At 46.7% G+C, this 24,425-nt stretch overlaps 1 protein-coding gene across 2 annotated transcripts in view; it reads right to left on the bottom strand.

The window, feature by feature from the left end:
- Window positions 1-1,945: 1,945 nt before the first annotated feature.
- GRM5 (glutamate metabotropic receptor 5) overlaps window positions 1,946-24,425 on the bottom strand; it is a 389,835-nt gene continuing 367,355 nt past the window's right edge. The window contains exons 8-9 of one of the 2 annotated variants that reach the window (XM_060234964.1): window positions 24,187-24,282; window positions 1,946-4,093 (exon numbers count right to left, since the gene is read on the bottom strand). In XM_060234964.1, the coding sequence (XP_060090947.1) occupies window positions 3,256-4,093; window positions 24,187-24,282 (934 nt within the window). In that variant the 3' untranslated portion in view covers window positions 1,946-3,255. The remainder of the gene's footprint in view (window positions 4,094-24,186; window positions 24,283-24,425) is intronic. The other variant, XM_060234965.1, reaches the window with a different exon arrangement.

Below are 24,425 nucleotides of genomic sequence, written 5' to 3'. Positions count from 1 at the left end.
GGAACTCCGTTGCATATCAGGCTATCCCTCCCTGATGTAACCAATCCTCCAAGAGCTAACGGAGGTGTTAAATACTGGGTTCGATACAGAGGAGGACATTCGGTGGAGTGATCAGCATCTTTTATTAGTGCTGCAGCATAACGAGTGAGAACTGAACTGGGACTGCAAGGGCCAATGTGGCCAACTATATACACATTAGGTTCCTGTGCTGGTGCACCATAGGCCCATTTGAACCATCAGGGGGACTCGCGATTGGTCAGGGAAGTGCTGGGACTAGGATCCTGCTTCCATTGTTATGAGAGTTCCAAACTCAGTCCATCGGCTCCAATGAACCACCGCAGGAGCTCTTGGGTGCACAAAACCCCAGACACAACAAGGGCTCTTCTGACAGGGCCTACTGTAAGAAGACGAAGAAGAAGATGATATTGGATTTATATCCCGCCCTCCACTCCGAAGAGTCTCAGAGCGGCTCACAATCTCTTTTACCTTCCTCCCTCACAACAGACACCCTGTGAGGTAGATGAAGATATTGGATTTATATCCCGCCCTCCACTCCGAAGAGTCTCAGAGCGGCTCACAATCTCCTTTCCCTTCCTCCCCCACAACAGACACCCTGTGAGGTGGGTGGGGCTGGAGAGGGCTCTCACAGCAGCTGCCCTTTCAAGGACAACCTCTGCCAGAGCTGTGGCTGACCCAAGGCCATTCCAGCAGGTGCAAGTGGAGGAGTGGGGAATCAAACCCGGTTCTCCCAGATAAGAGTCCGCACACTTAACCACTACACCAAACTGGCTCTCCAGTTTGTAAGTTCTTGGAGGGGGGTGTAGCCTAATACGCAAAGAAGTTCTTGCTACAAAAAAAGCCCTGCTGCTACACACTATGGCATGCACTGGGGTGTCGTGGTTAGAGTGTCAGATGAGGACGCCCAGGAGACTTAAAAAATCCATAAGGCATGCCTGATATGAGCTTGAACCAGGCAATGGCGGGCAGATGCTCTGGGCCCTGCCTAAATCTAAATCACTCTAATTCAGCCTTCCCGGGTCTGGGAGATTTGAGCTGTTTTGAGACGTTCTCAAGGGATAATGAAGGTGCACATGTATGTGGAGGGGTGTAACATCGTGACAGCGAGTTCTACTCCTTTGTGTATGTGCGTTCATTGGTTCAAGCGAGTGTACACAGGGCTCTCTCCATGAAATCGGGAACCACGAGGAAACGGGAATTCTGGCTGCAAGGAGAGCGCGGTACATAGTCGCACTTGCAGGCAAACGTGCATAGGCTGGCTTCCTGCTACATTCTACTCTCATTCCTAGAACATCCAACAAAGGCTGAGATCTGTCAAAGGAAATAGTGGAATTCTCATGCCTGGGAATGGGGCAGATATACCTTGCCTGAGATGGAGGGGAGGAAGTTTCCACAGCCAGGACTGGATCTACATGGTTTTTTTTGGGGGGGGGGCAAAATTAAAAAATGATGCCCCCTTATGGGCCCATTCTATCATAGACTAGAATGGACTCCATACCCAATTTGGCGCTCCCCCCTCCAGCGGTACCTGGGGGAAAGGTCCCCTCTGCTCCCCCCTAGATCCAGCCCGGCCTACAGCAAGTTTTATTTTTGACTCAGCAGCCAATAAAAGCCTGCCTCAGTGCCCACCTTGTGGTGCCCCCCACTCTAATTTACAATGCCAGCTGCTACGCACACAATATCTCATTGTGCAAAGCGGTCCCAATGCAGACATGGTTTCTAGCAATGTCAACATGATCCCTGTATCGTGAGAAGCAGCCTCCCAAACCACGACGCCTGTTTCCTGCCATCATTCACTCCTCTACATAATTCAACTGCAAGACTGAAAAGGAAGCAAAGCCAGACTGTGGGTTGGGATCATGACTTTACCTGCCTAAAAAACAAAGCCCCTTGTACAAACCCTCGGCCATATAGAGCCCCCCCCTCCCCCAGTAACCATGAAACCTAGAGAATTAACTCAACCGACCGAGTGCACAGCCTCTTGTATTGCAGTTACCTCTGGTTGGCAAAGATGGGCAGTTGGCTGTCTCCTGATCGAAAGACCCACTGGAAGGGGCGAGGAAGGAGCTCCTTCCACCCCGATAACAGTATGTATATCTCTAAGAAAGCTAGTTTGAAGGTTGGCAACCAACTGCTCTGAGTCCAATATTTCAGACCATTTGTTCCTTTGGAGTAAAAGATTTAAAAATGTAGAGCTGGCAATTGTAATGCAAGAATGTCCGCACAAACGTGAGTCTCGCTTAGGAACATAGTTACACTCAAGCTCCACAACGCCGCTAGAAACTGATGCTCCACCTTAACATTTGCCCTGATAAGGGAATTACAAAACAGTATTCCAGAAAATATTTTTTTTCTTGTGTATTTTTTTGCTACTCCATTATTGGTTGGCAACGTGGTGAAAGAGTCAGGAAATCCTCCTGGAACTTTTGTCGCTCTGGAGGTGAATCCAATCTTAAGAAATAAAAAATTTAGATACTTAACTTAAGAGAGTTTTTTTTTTGTTTTTTTTGTTTTTTCCCCCCTTCTGTTAGACCAGAAGTCATTTGGAAAGCCCTCTAAGACTGCAGTCGGTGGCCGCAACGCATCGGCCTATGTTTATCAACGAGCGGCGTGCCACTATGGACGTCATATGCTGTAGCCAGGAAAAAAAAAAGATTAGTTAATTACAGAATAGATTAATATTGGTTGAGATCTTCATAAGGAAAAAAAAAAAACCCGAACAAACACCTTCAACCGAAACAAAAAGAGCTGGATAATTTGGTCCCAAGTATGGAGTCTGTTAGAAAATGTACATTCAATGTTTGGTCTTCTATGCCTTGATGAAAGATCAAGTTTCACTTCCTGGTTAAGGAGCCAAAGTAAACAAATAATGGTCAGTTGCCTAGATTAACTTCCTTTGTTCTCCTCTTGTACGTATGGACAGTTTATCGTTACACTAATGCAAAGCACTTGGTATGTAAGTGAATAAAGAGACTCCTTGTAAGCCCTCGGAAATAGATGCAGTGTTATTTTTTTTTCCTTTTAAAAGCCCATGTTTTTAAGGCCACAAAAATCTGCTAAAAGTTTTGTTTTGTGTGTGTGTCTTTAAATCCACCTATCCTTCGAACGTCCCCTTTCCGTGATGTTCGAGAGGACCCATTTACTCTCACTGTGTCTGTAAACACTGGAGATCTTGGAGGTCTGACCTCCCCCCTCCCTGTTGATTTGTAAAGATCCAAGGCTGAGCTCGAACTACATTCACAACGAAGAAGAACTTTGAGTATAATCCCTTATAATAAGTGAGTCGTATTTGGGTGAGGAAGGGATACAAAGGGCAGATTCGGACACCGGCGAACTGGGTGAGCCGCTACCAGAATCAATCGAGTCCCTGAAAGGGGAAGGAGGGGTCAAAGCCACCAGCTCTTCCAGCTCTGGCTTGGTGGCTGCCGGTGGCGCTTCTGTAGAAGGCCCTTCTTTGACGCTTCCACAAGATGGCTTCCTGCCCGACTGCGATGCTCCGTTCACCTCAATGGCCGGGAGGGGCTGAATCTCTGCAAAAGTCGTCATGGTTGTTGGAAGCTGGATCTCTCTCGGGATCAAGTAGGAAGAGCACAGAGGAGTGGCCACCATCGTTCCTGGCGTGGTGGTGGAAAGCATCATGGAGTTGAGCTCGCTGATGTTAGCGGTGAAGCGGGTCACCACGCTGCTGATCTGGTCCATCAGAGAGCCCTGGGAACAGCTGCTGCGTTGGGCTGACTCTGACTGAAACGTCGGAATGTCGTCTTCTGTCCGGCTAAGAGAGGCAGTCCTGTGGCTGACCGTGCTGATGGGAGAGGGAGTCTGGGCTCGGTACTGCGCAGGGTAGTGCTCCTCTGCTTCAGAGACATCGTAAAGTGTTTTGGCACTAGACTCCGGAAAAGTGGTGCCGGTGCCACTGTGGCGGCTGCTGTCTGTGCTCTTTGAGAACGGCTTGATGACTGCCGTTTGGTTGGGGTTCTCTTTTTTGTTGATGTGGATCGAAAGCCGCTGCCACAGGTGGGCTCCCCGGCTCGTGGTCTTCTCATTCTGGGCCCACGTGACCGATTTCCCATTGGAGCTGCAGAATGAAAAAAAGAGAGAAAGAGAAGCAGAATTTAAGGGTTGGTATTTGGAGAGGCTTTCTATGGTGGTGAATTAAGAGCATCGAAGCCCTTGGGTGTCATTCTCGCAAAGCTGACGTTGTACAATTCGCGAATTGTTAATGAAAGAAGCAAGCATTAAACATACTCCTGGTGTAAGCAAATGTGAATGTAATCATCGATCAGCCTCAAACCAAACAATCATGGCACCCAAATGAACTGGCTTCCCACACCTAAGTGAAGTGACTACCAAAGGTGCTTCTTTCTACGGCTTTTAAGGATGTAAAGACTTTTCAGACAACCCACAGGCTATGAGACCACTTATTGTCATATCCATTTTAAAATAGGATCACGTCTTTTTTTGTAGCAGGAACTCTTTTGAATATCAGGCCACACACTCCTGATGTAGCCAGTCCTCCAAGAGCTTACAGGGTTCTTAGTACAGGGCCTACTGTAAGATCCAGGAGAATTGGCTACATCAAGGGTGAGTAGCCTAATATGCAAAGGAGTTCCTGCTACAAAAAAAAGCCTTAAATAGGACAATAAGGCTGGGAAAGAACTAATAGTCTAAGGGCACACAATAGGCTAATCTCATTCTCATTCAGGAGCGGGAATCTTCATGTTTTCCCTCACACATCTGTAGGCGCTCCACTTGAAAGCTCAGTTTTCTTGCTTTCCCCCTCATTAGTTATAGTTATTTATTCATACCCCACTTTTCTCCGCAAAAGCAGCTCACAACATCATTCTCCTTCCCCCACTCTATCCTAAAAACCACAGTCCTGTGAGGTAGGTTAGGTTGAGGGAGAGCAAATGGTTCAAGGTCACTCAGTGACCTTCCATGACAGAGTGAGGAATCGATCCTCGGCCTCCAAAATACTAGTTATTCACTCCATCTGCTATACTGCACTGACAACTTTCATGTATCCCCCTGTGTGAGGTATCCATATCACCTTGTGATGTGATGTCCTTGACAGAGAAGGTCACCCTTGGCCAGAAATCTGGGAATGAATAGGGGCAATTCAATTCTTCCCAGCATCTAGCAGAGCAACAGAGGAAATTAGTTTCCTCAGGGGTGGAATTCTAACAGGAGCTCCTTTGCATATTAGGCCACACACTCCTGATGTAGCCAGTCCTCCTGGAGCTTCCAGTAGACCCTGTACTAAGAGCCCTGTAAGCTCTTGGAGGATTGGCTACATCAGGGGTGTGTGGCCTAATATGCAAAGGAGCTCCTGCTAGAATTCCACCCCTGAGTTTCCTGAGCAATTTTCTGTTGTAGCAAGGCTGTTGGAGCCACTCTAGAGGCAAAACCATAGACGATGTCATTTCAAGGTACCTCCTCTCAACATTCTAGAAGTGGCCCCAAGTTCAACAAGGATTGGGACTCTGTAAATGATCACCTGTATTCACCCTAAAATCGAGGGGAGGGGCACCGTCCCCTGGGTAGAGGGTGGAGTATCCAGGATGACTTAAGCCCCACAATTTAAAGTTGTAAGTTGCCACGAGACCCTTCAGGTGAGCGCCAACTAAAAAATCAAACAAATAAAGAGAAATGAATGACACTCTGACCAAGTTCAAGAGATCACCCGCTGCAATTTCCAATAATTTAAAGAAACATGTTCCATAATTGTAGAAGCAAGATTAGGAGGATATTATAATTTACTCGTGATTTGGATCCTATCACTCCATTCAGCAAGGACAGAAGTCTTCTTCCAGCCTAAGGAGTCTTCCTTCCCAAGGGATGGGCTGCAGCTCAGTAGCAGATCATAGGCTTGAAATGCAGAAGATCCCAGGTTCAATTCCCGGCATCTCCGGTTAAAGGGATCAGGTAGGAGGTGATGGGAAAGACCTCAGACTGAGACCCTGGAGAGCCATGGAGAAGGGCTGTGAATCAGAGCCTCTGCTTGGCATGCAGAAGGTCCCAGGCTCAATCCCCAGCATCTCCAGTTAAAGGGATCAGGTAGGAGGTGATGGGAAAGACCTCAGACTGAGACCCTGGAGAGCCATGGAGAGGGGCTGTGAATCAAAGTCTCTGCTTGGCATGCAGAAGGTCCCAGGTTCAATCCCCGGCATCTCCAGTTAAAGAGATCAGGTAGGAGGTGATGGGAAAGACCTCAGATTGAGACCCTGGAGAGCTGCTGCCAGTCTGACTGGACAACACTGACCTTGATGGACCCAGGGTTTGATTCAGTATAAGGTAGCTTCATGTGCATTCAGGTACGTGTGATTAATGGACGGGATACTTTGTTCTGCTCAATACTTCAGAGGAGTGATTATTTCACTTAGTTCCCTTCTCTCTTTAAATGCTCTCATTTCACACGACCCTTTCGTGTCACTTCAGGTTAGAATGAACAAAGGGAGGGGGATCACGAATAGTGTCCATCCACCCAGGATGATTAAATGCCTGGTCTTGTTGGGAACTAATTGTTTAATCACGCGCCACCTGCTAGACAAAGGAGAAGTGTGTCATTCGATCACCAAGAGGCACTGGTTCTTCAGCCAGCGGCCACAACCTGGGCTTTTTGCCATGCCACTCGATACAATGTGCCAACCTGCTTTTATCGCAGAACCTCGTGTCACATTTGTGTAGCAAATTAAACCTCTTTTCTCTCACCGTGCGTCAGTCATAAAGCCCAGTGGCATTTCCAGGAAACTGGAGGCAGGAGGCCAGTTTTTGATTTTTCAGCCTGGGGACAGATGCATCACTCACTCTGCACATCCAAGAGGTCTAATTTGAGGGTCAGCTCACAACACCGAGAGGGGGGTGGAAACGGTGGCTTTCGACTGATGTACAAAAGATGGAAGGTGACTTGTGAGGAAAAGCCCGTTTCCAGTGGGCAATTCCCTGCTGCTGCACTTGCATTCCTGACACTGCTGTAGGGTTCCCATTCCCCAGTTCCGGAGGGGGGGGGAATCCCCTGATTTTGGTGCTTCTGCCTGCCACTGGCCAGCTGGCCAGTGGGGGAAACCCCACCCCCAAACAGTGATGCCGCACATGGCGCACATTTTGATGATGATGATGATATTGGATTTATATCCCGCCCTCCACTACAAAGAGTCTCAGAGTGGCTCACAATCTCCTTTACCTTCCTCCCCCACAACAGACACACTGTGAGAAGATGAAGATATTGGATTTATATCCCGCCCTCCACTCCGAAGAGTCTCAGAGCGGCTCACAATCTCCTTTACCTTCCTCCCCCACAACAGACCCCCCCCTTGTGAGGTGGGTGGGGCTGGAGAGGGCTCTCACAGCAGCTGCCCTTTCAAGGACAACCTCTGCCAGAGCTATGGCTGACCCAAGGCCATTCCAGCAGCTGCAAGTGGAGGAGTGGGGAATCAAACCCGGTTCTCCCAGATAGGAGTCCGCGCACTTAACCACTGCACCAAACTGGCTCTTTTTTGCATTGTTGGGTCCATGATCAGGCCCGTAGCTATGGTGGGGCCTGGGAGGGGCCAGGCCCATCCTTTCAACTCCCCCTTCCAACTATATGGCCCCTCCATTGGAGGCCCCCAATCTGTCCCCTTTGCTCACCACTACTCTGAACATGTAGTAGTATTGCGGCTCGTTTTTTAAATTTTTCTCTCCTCTTCCCTAACACACCTTGCAGAGCAAAGGCAGCGGGGAGAGTCAAGAGATTTCTGTCTCTCTGAGAGATGGGCACATAAGAAAGGAGTGGAGGGAACAGAGCTGCTGTGACTACCCAGACATGAAGGGGGGTTAGCTTGTGGAACTCAAGACAGCTTACAGTGCTGAGAGCCCTGGGCTGCCAAGCTGGGTGGCCCCCTGGCCTCCCCAAACAACAAATTCTGCTGTGGGCCCCACCAAACATGAAATCCTGGCTACGGCCCTGTCCATGATGTAGTAGCCTGGAAATGCAAACCTAAGTGTTTTACTTGTTCAAGCTTGTGGCTGCCCACTCTCCGAATATATTGCTTTCTCGATTTGGAAAAGACTAACACTTTCGATTTCTCATAATCTAATTCTAATCGATTGATTTTACAGCACTCTTGGCAGCGATTTAATAACTAAGGTAAACCTACTCAGGAGCAGGACATCATCACATCAGAGACATTGCGTGACGATGCCCTGTTTTTGGGGGCAAAATTCCATGGTTTGATGTCAGTTTTATCATAGAGTTTTGCCCCAACAGCAGAGCGTTGCCCTCAATGTCATCAACACTATGACATCACTTCTGGGTGATGTTGGGAAGTTCCCGCCCACTCCTGGAACACTGCGCCCAATCCCCCTGCTGGCAAGAAGATGTTTGCAGTGGAAGACAAAAGGGGAAGAGAATGGTGTCTGTTCTGAAAGTAGGGTTGCCAGATTTGAGTTGGGATATTCCTAGAGAACTTGGGGGCAGACGTGAGGGTGGGAGGAGTTTGAGGACAGCGAGGGAGCTCAGCAGGGATGCAATGCCATATAGTCCACCCACTGAAGCTGCCGTTTCCTCTAGGGGAACTATATTCTGTAGGCTGAAGTCCAGTTGTAGTTCTAGGGGAACTTAGGGATGCTCGTTCCAGGATGGGGAATTCCTGGGGATTTGGGAGTGGAGCCTGGGGAGGAATAGGGAGGGAAGGGATCTGCCCAATCTCAGCAGGTCAAAATATGAAACCCCACAATTGTGCAAATTGTGGCAACCACCAAAGCAGTGATAACATGGAGCCCAGGGGTAGAATTCTAGCAGGAGCTCCTTTGCATATTAGGCCACACACCCCTCATGTAACCAATCCTCCAAGAGCTTACAAGGCTCTTTTTTGTAAGCTTTTGGAGGATTGGGTACATCAGGGGTGTGTGGCCTAATATGCAAAGGAGCTCTTGCTAGAATTCCACCCCTGATGGAGCTACTCTCTCTCACCAGAAACAACTGGGTGTGCATGGGGTGGGACCAAGAGCCAAACAGCTCTCTGGACACTTGTACGGGGACTCCTGGTTGTCTAGAGCGGACCACTGTGATCAGAGAAGAGGCACAATTAACAGAAGATGGCGGCAGAGTTCCAGAGGATGCATGCAAGTGAACCAAGTTGTATGCATCAGGGGGATACCATGTCTGCACTCAGGCAGTGGTCAATGTAGAGATGCTCACATGCAACGAAGGGTTTTATGCAGTCAGTAACAGAAGCAAAGCACGTTAAGATACGGATGGGAAGATGCAGCATCCTGGACTAGGAACATGGGGTTGTATTGGAGATCTGTGTGTTCATATCGTTTTGTGGGCCGCTTTGTTTACGGGTAGCACCAATGAGCGCTGATTCACATGCATCAATGACAACGTCTCGATTTGTGTGTGTGTGGGGGGGTTGTTTGTTCCCCAGTCACATCTGCCCACATAGAACGCCAGTTCAATCCAACTCAGAACCTAAGTGAAATCCATTCCAAGAACTGAGAATCACCAGATGCGGCCTTCCAATGCAGGATTTGAACACCACCCCCCCCCCCACCTCCACCTGCAGAAACATTTTAACCTTAGGCCTCACTCACAAAGCTGCTCAGTTGAAAAATACCGATATACAAGTCTGGAACAAACAAAGGGAGTTAAATATGAGAGGCTGCACAGAGATCTCTTGAGAGTGAAGCCTGGTGTAACATTTAAATGTCAGTCACAGCAGCTATTTCACCTGTGGAATAATTCCACCACCACAGCTAGGATTACAACTAACACAGAAGACAGTTGAATGCTGAATCAACTGTACAGCTTGTCCCAGGCCTCTTTAGTTCAGAGCTTTGTCTGCCTTCTTCTTCTTCTTTTTTAAAAATGTGGCACCTGTACATATATTTTGTTAACATCTCTGCCCTTCATCTTGCAACTACCCCCCCCCCCAAAAAAAAAACCCCAAACATTTAAAATGATGCAAAATTGCTCCAGGTATTTGGAAGATGATGTTATGGGTGCTAGCCAGTCAGTATTTGCAATGAACAGATTTTTCCTAATTCCACCACAGTGGAAAGCAGCAGAGCCACTTCACTGAGAGACTACTCCAGAATAAAAAAAAACATTCCCTTTCTCTCTCTCTATGTTCAAGAGTAATGAAAAACTAATGCTGCACTGAAAATATTGTTCCTACTTTCACCTTTAGGGCCAAATAACATGATGCTTTGTTACAGGGCTTTTTTTGTAGCAGGAACTCCTTTGTATACTAGGCCACACATCCCTGATGTAGGCAGTCCTCCTGGAGCTTACAGTAGGCCGAGTACTAAGAGCCCTATAAACTCTTGGAGGATTGGCTGCATCAGGGAGGTGTGGCCTAATATGTAAAGGAGTTCCTGCTACAAAAAAAGCCCTGAGTTAGAATTCCCCATGCAGATCCAGAATGGGGCGAATAACTACCCACAGTACTGTTTCAGCTTGGGAAAATGATACTGGGGGGGGCAGGAGTCCTTCCTCCCCCTATGCTATGGGTCTGAGCCAAATTGGGCCTTGCAGGCTTCAAAACAATGTTCTCTCCAGCTCCAGGGAACAAGAAAGCAGGACCTGACAAATCAGTGTGCCTCACCCAGCTAGCACAACTGTCATTCTGTGTACCGTATCACCCAGCACATACTAACTATTTTATTTTCGAATGAAAAAAAAGGGCTAAAGTATTAGAATGAGCAGCTCTTCCCAGCTTTTTCGAAATACAACTTCGTTCAAGGTCTAATATTTTTTTATGACCTCATTCTGCCAGACTTACATAGGCTGAGGGGTTTGTGTGTGTGTGTGGGAACGCTGTTGTCACCAGGTGGTGCTGAACTGCCTTCATAACAAAATAGTATGTCACGAAGCAACGTTTTGTTAGAGGCGCCTAAATCAACGCTGTCGGAGACGTAAAATGGGATTCCAGCTAATGGAATGAACGGCAAACAGTGCATTATGCTCACGATGTCAAACTAGGTGACATTCCTTGAAGTGATTAGCCTTAGGATCAATCCCACCCCCGCGCTGGCATCTTAAAAATGGGGGCGGTGCAAAGTGCTGATGTCACAGCTGACCTACGGTGACCTCGTAGGGTTTTCAAGGCAAGAGACATTCAGAGGCCGTTTGCCATTGCCTGCCTTTGCATCACAACCCTGGTATTCCTTGGAGGTCTCCTATTGACTGACCCTGCTTAGCTCCCAAGATCTGAGGAGACCAGGCTATCCCACTCAGGGCATACTGACAATAGGGATAGAAAAATTCAGCTGAGAAAGACTTCCTTCAACGAAGAAAGTCTTGCCTCTATTACAGGAAGCCTTTGTCCATTGTGAACACTCATTCTCCATTGGATGATGTCTTTCTCTGCTGAAGCACGACTTAGGGGAAGAGTGTCTTAGGATCCAGTAGAATGGGCTTTTTTTGAAGCAGGAACTCATTTGCATATTAGGCTACACTTCCCTGATGTAGCCAGTCCTCCAAGAGCTTACAGTAGGCCCTGTAAGAAGAGCCCTGCAAGCTTTCGGAGGATTGGCTACATCAGGGAAGTGTGGCCTAATATGCAAAGGAGTTCCTATTGCAGAAAAAGCCCTGGATCTAACCAAGAATGTTACAGAGAACTATCTATCTATCTATCTATCTATCTATCTATCTATCTATCTATCTATCTATCTATCTATCTATCTATCTATCTATCTATCTATCTATCTATCTATCTATCTATCTATCTATCTGTCTGTCTGTCTGTCTGTCTGTCTGTCTGTCTGTCTGTCTGTCTGTCTGTCCGTCCGTCTGTCTACGTTTGTTCTCCCTCCTCCATTTTAACCTCTCAATAACCCAGTGGGGAGGTTAGGTGCAGAGGATTTGACCTGCCTAAATCCAGGTCTTCCAGCCTGACAATCTAACCACTGTATCACGCCGCATGGCTGGTATGCAGAAGGCAGCCAATCAAGTTCCTGGTGTGTCTGGCTGGAAGGAACTTGTCTAGTGGGAATAAGGAAAACTGCTGTCAATCAGAGTAGATAGCATTTGACTGATAATCCAGTTCAGGATAAGGCAGCTTCATATGCTGGCCTTATTTCTGAGATCATTTTAAGGTTGCAGCATATACTGGTGACCTCACCGCAGTCAAAAATTTCTGTATTCTGGTGACAAAGCCTCAAACAGCTGTAGAGCAATAAGAATATAAGAAGAGCCCTGCTGATCCATCTAGTCCAGCATCCTGCTTCACACAATGGCCAACCAGTTCTTCTGAAGGGCCAAAAACCGGGCATAGGGGTTGAGACCTTCAAAAGAACATAAAAAGAGCTCTGCTGGATCAGACCAATGATCCATCTAGTCTAGCATCATGTCTCACACAGTGGCCAACCAGTTTCTCTGGAGGGCCAACAACAAGACTCTGAGGCCAAGGCCTTCTAAAAACATAAAAAGAGCTCTGCTGGATCAGACCAATGGTCCATCTAGTCTATCATCCTGCCTCACACAGTGGCCAACCAGTTCCTCTGGAGGGCTAACAACAGGGCATAGAGTCCAAGGCCTCTCCATGATGTTACTTCCTGGTTCTGGGATTCAGAGGATTAGCAACTCTTAATGTTGAGTTTCCCTCAGTCACCGTTACTAGCAGCCATTGATAGACCTGTCCTTCTCCATGTCCCCTCAATCACTGTGACTAGTAGCCACTGAGAGACTTGTCCTTCATTAGTCTACCTTTTTAATGTATGCTTGCGAAAGAGTTTGTTCAAGGTGAAAGGCATTGTTCTGCCATCAGAGCTGCGAGACAGACAAAGCCTGCTTAAGCTTTCATTGGGAAAAGATATTGAAAGCTTTTTTGTCCTAGCTACCAGCCTATAGTACAATCTACATGGCTCAGTATTGACCCAGATCTGTCTGTATCAGCACTGCTGAGGTTCTCAGGCTAAAGAAGTGAAAGGAGTTATAGACTTTTCATCAAGAAACTGCAAACCAAAAGTTCTGCAAATGTTTGGAAATGGCTAGCAGGCACTCAGGCTGATACTTCCTTGGTGGTCAAAGATGTTGCTCTCCTAACCTCGTAACAAACTGTTATGACCAATTTGTACACCTTTGATGTAGAAGTTTTTGTATCTTGACACCCAGAAGAACATAAGAAGAGCCCTGCTGGATCAGACCAGTAGTCCATCTAGTCCAGCATCCTGTCTCACACAGTGGCCAATCAGTTCCTCTGGAGGGCCAGCAACAGGGCAGAGAGGCCAAGGCCTTCATAAGAACATAAGAAGAGCTCCGTTGGATCAGACCAGTGGTCCATTTAGACCAGCATCCTGTCTCACACAGTGGCCAACCAGTTCCTCTTGAGGGCCAACAACAGGGCCGAGGCCTTCATAAGAACATAAGAAGAGCCTAGCTGGATCAGACCAGTGGTCCATCTAGTCCAGCATTCTATCTCGCACAGTGGTCAACCAGTTCCTCTGGAGGGCCAACAACAGGGCAGAGAGGCCGAGGCCTTCGTAAGAACATAAGAAGAGCCTTGCTGGATCAGACCAGTGGTCCATCTAGTCCAGCATCCTGTTTCACACAGTGGCCAACCAGTTCCTCCAGAGGTTCAACAACAACAGGGCATAGAGGCCAAGGCCTTCCCCTGATGTTGCCTCCTGGTTCTGGGATTCAGAGGTTGACTGCCTCTGAATGTAGGCATTCCCCTCAGTCATCATGGCTAGTAGCCATGTAAACGACTTAAAAGAGAGGCAGGACCTTTTTTCCTCCAGGCTACTGGCAGCCCTATTCGGGTACATGTATTTGGCCAAACATCAGGGTATAAATGCTTGAAACGAATGAGTGAAGCTCACCGGGTGAGGGGGCACCAATTTCTCTTTCAATGACTGGCTTGCTCACTGAGTTATCGCAAAGACAAAATGGAGTACAGGATGCCCTTAAATGTTATTCTAAACTCTGGGATGGACCCACACTTCTGACTTTTCGTGAAAGATGCCAAACCACATTTTTCAAGAGGGCTTTTCTATGAAGGCAATTGAGTCACATATACTAACAGCACTGAGCTGTTTCAGGATGAGTGGGATATAAATGTATATAAATAAATAAAATAAATGTTTCACAAAGTTACCTGGATACATTATTGGGGACTGCGGTCCACACTATTGTGTTTAGCTTGCCGAAACTAGGATCCTACTATGTTTTTTTTTTTTTTTGCAACTTTTATGTGTCACATTATTTAGTTTTGCTTCAGTTCTGTTTTTAGACTCTGAGTTGATTCTACCACTCTAATTCCTATTGCCAGGGGTGGAATTCTAGCAGGAGCTCCTTTGCATATTAGGCCACACCCCCATTATGTAGCCAATTCTCCAAGAGCTTACCAAAAAGAGCCTTGCAAGCTCTTGGAGGATTGGCTACATCAGGGGTGTGTGGCCTAATATGCAAAGGAGCTCCTGCTAGAATTCCACCCCTGGCAATAGGAATTAGAGTGGTAGAATCAACTATTGCATTGTTCATAGAATGTCCCAACCTGTCAATTGGATCGACCCACCCTGTTATCATCTACCTTGAGTCCAAATGAGAAAGGTGGACTATAAATAATGTAAGGAATAAATAAAATATTTCACACAGCCAGATTGGAGTCCAGTCGCACCTTAGACTCTGGAAAGCTTATATGCCAAAATTCTCATTTTCTCTACAGTTCTGGACTTGCATCCAGTGCTTCTACTGCCCTCCTAATACGGTTTAGTAGCCTATTTTTTTTTTTTAAGTTCAGCTGAAAGAGGGTTAGCGAGAGCCTCTTTATGTCTACGTTTCTGCATTGACACATGCATTGGAACATTGAGAGTCAGTTTGGTGTAGTGGTTAAGTGCATGGAATCTTATCTGGGAGAACTGAGTTTGATTCCCCGCTCCTCCACTTGCGCCTACTGGCGTGACTGTGAGTCAGTCATAAGTTCTCACAGAGCTGCTCCTCTCAAGAGCAGTTTCTGTCAGAGCTCTCTCAGCTCCACCTACCTCACAGGGTGTCTGTTGTGGGGAGGGGAAGGGGAAGAAGATTGTAAGCTGCTCTGAGACTCCTTTGGGTAGTGAAGTAAGTAAGTAAAGTAAAATTTTATTTGTATCCCGCCCTCCCCCGCCGAAGCAGGCTCAGGGCAGCTAACAACATTTAAAAGTGAACAATACAATAATAAGGCATTAAAATCACATTAGAAGGGCGGGGTATAAATCCAATCTCTTCTTCTTCTCATCACAGAAGGGGGGGGGGGGACACCAGCAAATAACATGGGGACAACATACGTGGACGCTGTCCCCTCATACTTCCACCCCACACACAGATGCCTCCCCAGAAGACAGCGTTTCCCAACGGTGTGTGGAAAGTCACTCATCTCACCCAGCCCTTGCATCTAACCCTCTCCTCTTTTTAATTCCTTGCACAGGAGATACGGAGAAGAGGTAAGCGTCACGGCAACTAAAACCATTGCATGTGCTACGACTCATTGGTGAGACTTATGTTGTTTTCATCATCTAATGCACTAATGGAAATGGTAACCAAGGGACCGGGGGGGGGCTGAAAAAAGGAGAAAAATCCTTTTTGCTCAGCTGCTTCTTTGCACTCGGGCAGCAATATTTAATTTGCATGATACTTATTATTTTCCATCTGAGCCAAACCCACAACTTGGGGGTAATTTAATGTGAGCGGCTTGATTGACGTCTCCACGTACAGGCGGTCTCTCATTCGGGATCCGGCTTATTGGCATGGGGGCGGTGGAAAAACCCACTCCCGCATGTATTATTAATCAGTTTCTTATTTGTTGCATTTAATTAAGCCGGTAATTTCGGGCCTAAATCACAACAGCTCGACCAAGACACCTACCTTTTTGACAGCCTCATCAAATATCCCGTCCCGTAATTGATTTCATACGATGGCAGGGAAAGCTATTAGCGCCCGGCTGATGACTGATTATTGCTCAGACGTAGGCAAGCGGCTCGCAAATAGCCAGAGTCACGCACAAGAACGTCGTATGTTTGCGCAACGCCTCCTGCTTTATGCTTGTAGGAAAATGGGTTGAGTCTGAACGCCTTTCGGGTTCGGTGTTATGGTCCCCATGGGGGGGAAAAAAATGGCAGCTTCTTGTACCAAAGAAGGCTGGTTCTTACAGGTCCAACTTGTCAAAGGGCAGGCTCAGTGATTCTTCTCCAGGATATCATTAGGAACAACCTACCTCCTCTTGGTTGTGAGATTCCCCATAGCTTTTTTGGTTGTAGGAAAAACCCAGCAAGAACTCATTTGAATATTAGGCAACACACCCCGGCATCACCATTGTTGCACACAGGGCTCTTTGTAGGAAAAAAACCAGGAACTCATTTGCATATTAGGCCAAACCCTTGACACCAAGCCAGCCAGAACTGTGTTCCTGTGCATTCCTGCTCAAAAAAAAAAAAGCCCTGGTCCCCATGCAAGGTATTGTTTTTGCCCATACACATATGGGAATCCCTCTCACTGTCATACCATCCATCTGTCCATTCAACTGCAAGTCTATGCTGACCGGGGCAGATCGTTCACTCTCTGTGATGAAATTATATGACGATGCTTGATACCAGGGTCCCCATCGTGGTGCCTGTGGGTGCCAGGGTGCCCACCAGCATCTTTTCTGGTACCCATCAAGAGGAAGGAGAAGGAGAAAGAGAAGGCAAAGGAGAAGGAGAAGGAGGTCACCCAGCTGGCTGCGTGTGAAGGAGTGGGGAAAAGAAGAAGAAGATATTGGATTGATATCCCACCCTCCACTCTGAATTTCAGCGTCTCAGAGCAGCTCACGATCTCCTTTATCTTCTTCCCCCACAACAGACACCTTGTGAGGTGGGTGGGGGTGAGAGAGCTCTTACAGCTGCTGCCCTTTCAAGGACAATTGCTAAGAGAGCAATGACTGACCCAACGCCATTCCAGCAGCTGCAAGTGGTAGGAGATGTGAAATACCTCCAACTGAGAAACTGGACAGCCAAGCTGTGTAGAAAATACTGACTTTGAAGGACCAAAGGTTTGACTCTGTATAAGGCAGCTTCATGTGTCCATGAAGATACACAGAGTTTTGGCCAAATGCGAGAATCCCAAATATCCAACATGTTGATATCCAGGGCTGTTTTTGTAGCAGGAAGACCTTTTCATATTAGGCCCACCCACGTGATGTAGCCAATCCTTCTGGAGTTTACAGTAGGCCCTGTACTAAGAGCCCTGCAAGCTCTTGGAGGATTGGCTAGATCAGGGGTGTGTGGCCTAATATGTAAAGGAGTTCCTGCTACAACACCCCCCCCCCCTGTTGATATCACTTTCAGTTTCTGCCAGAAGGGACAGTGTGACTCTGCGGATGTCAGAATTGGTAGGTCTCCACCCTGCAAATCCACCCCCTCTCCCAGTTCAGGCAACTGGCGTCCTTTTTCTAATCACCTCTGTTGTACGTAAATCCCACTTACTTCAATAGCCTTCAATAACCTTCCCTCAGCCCTCATTTCCAGGATTAGGCGTCTAAAATTCTCTCTCAAGGATTTGTCAATAGGCTTTGAATTAAAAACCATTCCACTTTGAAACTCTTGCATCCAAACCCTTAATAGGTTCGCTAGGGAGTCGGTCCTATTGATTTCAACAGAGTTGCCGTCAATTCTAACCCTGTTTTATATAAAAAAAATAAAGGTTCTGGCCAGCAAGCTGAGGATATCTTCCTTAATAGTACACTGTTTTTCCTTTCTACTGGAAAGATATTTATTATGTTATGGATCTGGCTTGTCACTAGCAAAGAAAGAGTCAAGATGAGGACTGTATATACTGGAGTGTCTCTCTCTCTGTGTTGGTGTGGGGGGGGGAAGAACCCAATTGTCAACAGCATATAAAACAAAACATGATTCATCGATATTTGCAAGCGCTTCTCTTCTCCCACAAAATTTGCTTCCTCTCCAAAAATTGCTTTTTCTTCTTTTCTTTTTTTTTGAGAACAGATCCATCTAGTTGAAGTTAGCATTGGCAAGACGGAGAGAGTGCTGCACAGAACGCCAAGAACACTAAACATATAAATGCTCCTGATGAACCCAGCAGGTAGAAATCAGTGGCGGCACAGTATCAACTAGGTGTCCAAAAACAACTGTGCCAAAAATACCAAACACATAATACAAAATTAGAAAATTACAGTATATTATGAAAGTGCATAAGCATCCAAAATCCATACGGGAATAAAAATGAACAGTCCTATACACAAAGTCCCATACAGAATGTTGATTCCGCTGGAGGTCTCCGAAGAAATTCAGAAAATCTTCATTGGGTAATATGCTCCAAAGTAATGCACAGAACGGAGTCCATCCACAAATGTGACGGCCGTCACTTGAGAAACTGAAAATGGGCATGTATGAGAAATAGGATGACTTTACAAGTTTAGTTCAGGCTTATGAAGAAGCTATAATCAGCGGAATGTGGTATCAAGTCGGTGATCACGTGAAGGTGAATTTTCCTTTGAAGCCGACATTTGTGGAAGAACTCTGTTCTGCGTACTCTCTCTCTCCTGCCTGGTGCGAAGGTAGCGGACATTACGCGTGTAGTAGATAGGCTGATAGACAGTGCTGGTGAGGAGCCTGTGGTCCTGGTGCATGTTGGCACCAACGATGTGGGGAAATGCAGTCGTGAGGTCCTGGAGGAGAAATTTAGGCTGCTAGGTGGGAGACTTAAGGCCAGGACCTCCAAGGTGGCCTTCTCGGAAGTGCTACCTGTTCCACGTGCAGGGCAGGAGAGACAGGTGCAAATTAGAAGTCTCAATGTGTGGATGAGACAATGGTGTAAGGAGTAAGGGTTTAAGTTTGTTAGGCACTGGGATGCTTTCTGGAACAAGCCGGAGCTGTACAAAAGAGACGGTCTCCACTTGTCTCCGGATGGAACCAGGCTGCTGGCGCTTAAAATCAAAAAGGTGGCAGAGCAGTTTTTAAACTAAATCTTGGGGGAAAGCCGACAGGAGATGGAATGTCTCTGGTTCGGGAGGACTCGTCTCAAAGAGATGAAGGGTTGGCTTCTATTTTTCTACCGAGTAACGGATCAGAGTTGTCCACTGTGATGGTGACAAACAGTATGGACTGTCTGCTAGAGTCTCGAGGCGGCAGGAGAGAGGTGGCGGGCCTAGCTTGCTTGGGAAATTATAAATGTTTGTATGCAAATGCTAGAAGTGTCCGAAGTAAAATTGGTGAATTGGAATGTTTAGTGTTGGGAGAAAACATAGACATTGTGGGAATTTCAGAAACTTGGTGGAATGAGGAGAATCAGTGGGACACGGTGATTCCTGGATATAAGTTATATCGGAAGGATAGGGAGGGAAGGGTTGGAGGTGGGGTGGCTCTGTATGTCAGAGAGGATATACGGTCCAGTAAGACTGAGGTCAGAGAATTAGATTCCCTTTTAGAAATGCTTTGGGTCGAAATAGAGGGCCCAAAAGGAAATTTAACTATGGGAGTTTGTTATCGCCCACCAAATCAAAAGAGAGAGGACGATTATAATATGATGGAGGGATTAAAGATAGCGGCTAAACGTAAAAACTGTGTCGTAATAGGTGATTTTAACTACCCGCAGATTGATTGGGTCAATATGTGTTCTGGTCGAGAGAAAGAGATTGAGTTTCTTGATGCTCTCAATGACTGTGCTATGGAGCAGATGGTCTCAGAACCTACCAGGGGTGGGGCGATCCTGGATCTGGTCCTAAGTAATGCCCAAGACTTGGTGAGAGACGTAAAAGTGATTGCGCCGCTTGGGAACAGTGACCATAATGTTATTGATTTCACCATTTGTATAAATAGGGAGTTGCCCAAAAAGACCGCCACAACCACATTTAACTTTAAAAGGGGTAAATTCTCTGAGATGAGGAGGCATGTGAGGAGGAAACTGAAAGGAAAGGTAAATACGGTCAAAACCCTTGGGGAAGCTTGGAGACTATTTAAAACTATAATCCTAGAAGCTCAGATAAAATACATACCACAAGTTAGGAAAGGCACAAACAGGTATAAGAAGAGGCCAGCATGGTTAACGAACAAAGTAATGGAAGCTGTAAAAGGTAAGAAGGACTCCTTTAAGCGGTGGAAAACCAGTCCAAGTGAGATTAATAAAAGGGAACACAGGCAGTGGAAAATCAAATGCAAGACTGTGATCAGGCAGGCAAAAAGGGACTACGAGGAGCATATTGCAAAAAACATAAAGACCAACAATAAAAATTTCTTCAAATATATTAGAAGTAGGAAACCAGCCAGGGAAGCAGTGGGGCCCTTGGATGACCATGGGTAAAAGGATTACTGAAGGAGGATGGGGAAATGGCTGAGAAGCTGAATGCATTTTTTGCCTCCGTCTTCACCGTGGAAGATGAGAAGTGTTTGCCCGCCCCAGAACCACTAATATTGGAAGGGGTGTTGAAAGACCTGAGTCAGATTGAGGTGACAAAAGAGGAGGTCCTACAACTAATAGACAAATTAAAAACTAATAAGTCACCGGGTCCGGATGGCATACATCCGAGAGTTCTGAAAGAACTCAAAGTTGAACTTGTGGATCTTCTAACAAAAATCTGTAATCTTTCATTGAAATCTGCCTCTGTTCCTGAGGACTGGAAGGTAGCAAATGTCACCCCCATCTTTAAAAAGGGTTCCAGAGGAGATCCGGGAAATTACAGGCCAGTCAGTCTGACTTCAATACCGGGAAAGTTGGTAGAAACCATTATCAAGGACAGAATGAGTAGGCACATTGATGAACACGGGTTATTGAGGAAGACTCAGCATGGGTTCTGCAAGGGAAGATCTTGCCTCACTAACCTGTTGCATTTCTTTGAGGGGGTGAACAAACATGTGGACAAAGGAGACCCGATAGATGTTGTTTACCTTGACTTCCAGAAAGCTTTTGATAAAGTTCCTCATCAAAGGCTTCTTAGAAAGCTTGAGAGTCATGGAGTAAAAGGACAGGTCCTCTTGTGGATCAAAAACTGGCTGAGTAATAGGAAGCAGAGAGTGAGTATAAATGGGCAGTCTTCGCAGTGGAGGACGGTAAGCAGTGGGGTGCCGCAGGGCTCGGTACTGGGTCCCATCCTCTTTAACTTGTTCATAAATGATTTAGAGTTGGGAGTGAGCAGTGAAGTGGCCAAATTTGCGGATGACACTAAATTGTTCAGGGTGGTGAGAACCAGAGAGGATTGTGAGGAACTCCAAAGGGATCTGTTGAGGCTGGGTGAGTGGGCGTCAACGTGGCAGATGCGGTTCAATGTGGCCAAGTGCAAAGTAATGCACATTGGGGCCAAGAATCCCAGCTACAAATACAAGTTGATGGGGTGTGAACTGGCAGAGACAGACCAAGAGAGAGATCTTGGGGTCACGGTAGATAATTCACTGAAAATGTCAAGACAGTGTGCGTTTGCAATAAAAAAGGCCAACGCCATGCTGGGAATTATTAGGAAGGGAATTGAAAACAAATCAGCCAGTATCATAATGCCTCTGTATAAATCGATGGTGCGGTCTCATTTGGAGTACTGTGTGCAGTTCTGGTCGCCGCACCTCAAAAAGGATATTATAGCATTGGAGAAAGTTCAGAAAAGGGCAACTAAAATGATTAAAGGGCTGGAACACCTTCCCTATGAAGAAAGGTTGAAACGCTTAGGGCTCTTTAGCTTGGAGAAACGTCGACTGAGGGGTGACATGATGGAAGTTTACAAGATAATGCATGGGATGGAGAAAGTAGAGAAAGAAGTACTTTTCTCCCTTTCTCACAATACAAGAACTCGTGGGCATTCGATGAAATTGCTGAGCAGACAGGTTAAAACGGATAAAAGGAAGTACTTCTTCACCCAAAGGGTGATTAACATGTGGAATTCACTGCCACAGGAGGTGGTGGCGTCCACAAGCATAGCCACCTTCAAGAAGGGGTTAGATAAAAATATGGAGCAGAGGTCCATCAGTGGCTATTAGCCACAGTGTGTGTGTGTGTGTGTATATATATATATATATATATATATATATATATATATATATATATATATATATATATATATATATATATATATATATATATATATATATATATATTTGGCCGCTGTGTGACACAGAATGTTGGACTGGATGGGCCATTGGCCTGATCTAACATGGCTTCTCTTATGTTCTTATGTTCTCTCTCTGATCTCGGCTTGGCTTCGCGAACGAAGATTTAAGAAGGGTGCAATAGTCCACGTCTGCTGCAGGCTCACTGGTGGCTGACAAGACCAATGCGGGACAGGCAGATCTGGCCACAGCGGCTGCAGGGAAAAGTCTGATTTGGGGTTGGTGCTGTAGCAGTGCGATTCTTCCTCAACCTCCTTTTGTCCCGTTTTTCACAGAGTTTGCTACGTCATGGTTCTGCGTATTACTATGGAGAAAATTACCCGATGAAGATTTTCTGAATTCCTTTGGCGTCATCCAGCGAAATCAACATTCTGTATGGGACTCTGTGTATAGGACGGTTCATTTTTATTCGTGTATGGATTTCGGATGCTTGCGCACTTTCATACCATACTGTAATTTTCTAATTTTGCATGAAGTGTTTGATATTTTCGGCACAGTTGTTTTTGGATACCCCAGTGAATCCGGAGCAGATGTGTGAACAAGGTCGGCCCTCGATAACACTGATTAAGCCCCACAAGAAAAAAAAAAGGCAGATGAACAGGCATCAAGCCATTAACCTGGACACACCGAACCATATTCAGACAACACAGGTGTGCATGACAAATGCATGGAAAGAGTGCGTGTCTGAGAGCATGCTGCAAAGGGATCCTCTCAGGGCTTTTTTTTTTTTGTAGCAGGAGCTCCTTTGCATATTGGGCCAATTAGGTAGCCAATTCTCCTGGAGCTTACAGTAGGCCCTGTACCAAGAGCCCTGTAAGCTCTTGGAGGATTGGCTACATCAGGGGGGTGGGGCCCAGGGGTGGAATTCTAGCAGAAGCTCCTTTGCATATTAGGCCACACACCCCTCAGGTAGCCAATCCTCCTGGAGCTTACAGTAGGCCCTGTACTAAGAGCCCTGTACTAAGAGCCCTGTAAGCTCTTGGAGGATTGGCTACATCAGGGGTGTGTGGCCTAATAGGCAAAGGAGCTCCTGCTACAAAAATAGCCCTGAGGAAAAGCAAGCGGCAGTGAAGGAACAGGGAAATGAGATCCCCCCCTACTATGAGTCCCTTGCCGTTCCCCCCACTTGTATGCTTATAATCAGGATTTTTCTTCAGTGCTGGTTCAGGCATTGGTCAGACTCTCGCGGCATGCATTTGGGTAGCGCAAGTGTTGCAGACATTACATGCCCGTGCATTGTTCAATAATACCAAGACTCCCCCAGGAAGCCCTTCTCCAATCATCTCCTGGTATTAAAAAAGAAGAAAGCCAGTGGCATACTCGGGACCCATCCTCATTCTGCAGTGCTGACCGCTATGCATGCTCGAGGGAAATACGGGACTAGGCCAGATGTCTTCCCAACCGGAGCAACCTTCTATCACCAGAAGTCCCTCCTTCTGGGAGGAACATAGATCATGGGATGAGTGATTCCCACCACTTAAGCAGACACAAGAAGAAGATGATATTGGATTTATATTCCACCCTTCACTCTGAATCTCAGAGTCTCAGAGCAGCTCACAATCTCCTTTACCTTTGTCTCCCACAACAGACACCCTGTGAGGTAGGTGGGGCTGAGAGAGCTCTCCTAGAAGTTGTCCTTTCAAAGACAGCTCTGCGAGAGCTATGGCTGACCCAAGGCCATTCCAGCAGGTGCAAGTGGAGGAGTGGGGAATCAAACCCGGTTCTCCCAGATAAGAGTCCGCGCACTTAGCCACTACACCAAATTGGCTCTCAAGATATGGACAATAACTTTTTTGACGGGCCTCTGCTCCTGCACCTGGAACATTCACAAGTGACATTCCCATCTTCCATATTCATCACCGGTACCAGATCGAGCTGGCCTTAGACACCCGAGGAAGCCTGGCTTTTGACTTCCGCTCTTGTCCGTTAGCATCTTTACGGGCAGGTCAGACAGAATAGAGAAAACCAGAGTTATCCGAGCTCTGACAGACACATTGTAAGGGACGAACAGTGATCACACACGGGGGAACAGGTGCGGTGGCCGAGGGATGCTCCTCTGGCGGACAGACATCTCACGTGGTCTGGGAAGGGATGGGTGGGTGGGGGGTCACTCATGCTTTTGCTTACCTGCTCATGGTCGCTCGCCCACCATTGCCCATACTCCCTTTTGGAGTGAAACACTCTATTTCCGACTTGTGCTGGGCCAGCTTTCTGCTTTTGTACCTAACAAATCATGACAACGACAGGAGCGACAAAAACAGAGAGAAGTGATTGCGGGCTCGGGTGTGGGACCCTCTCGTGCATCAGCTGTGTGGAAGGGGAGGGGGCAGGGCAGAAAGGATCATGCGCAGAGGGTGGGCACCCAT

The sequence above is a fragment of the Heteronotia binoei genome, chromosome 3, assembly GCF_032191835.1.
Source record: "Heteronotia binoei isolate CCM8104 ecotype False Entrance Well chromosome 3, APGP_CSIRO_Hbin_v1, whole genome shotgun sequence".
Taxonomy (NCBI): Eukaryota; Metazoa; Chordata; class Lepidosauria; order Squamata; family Gekkonidae; genus Heteronotia; species Heteronotia binoei.
This window is presented reverse-complemented; position numbering and strand designations above follow the sequence as displayed.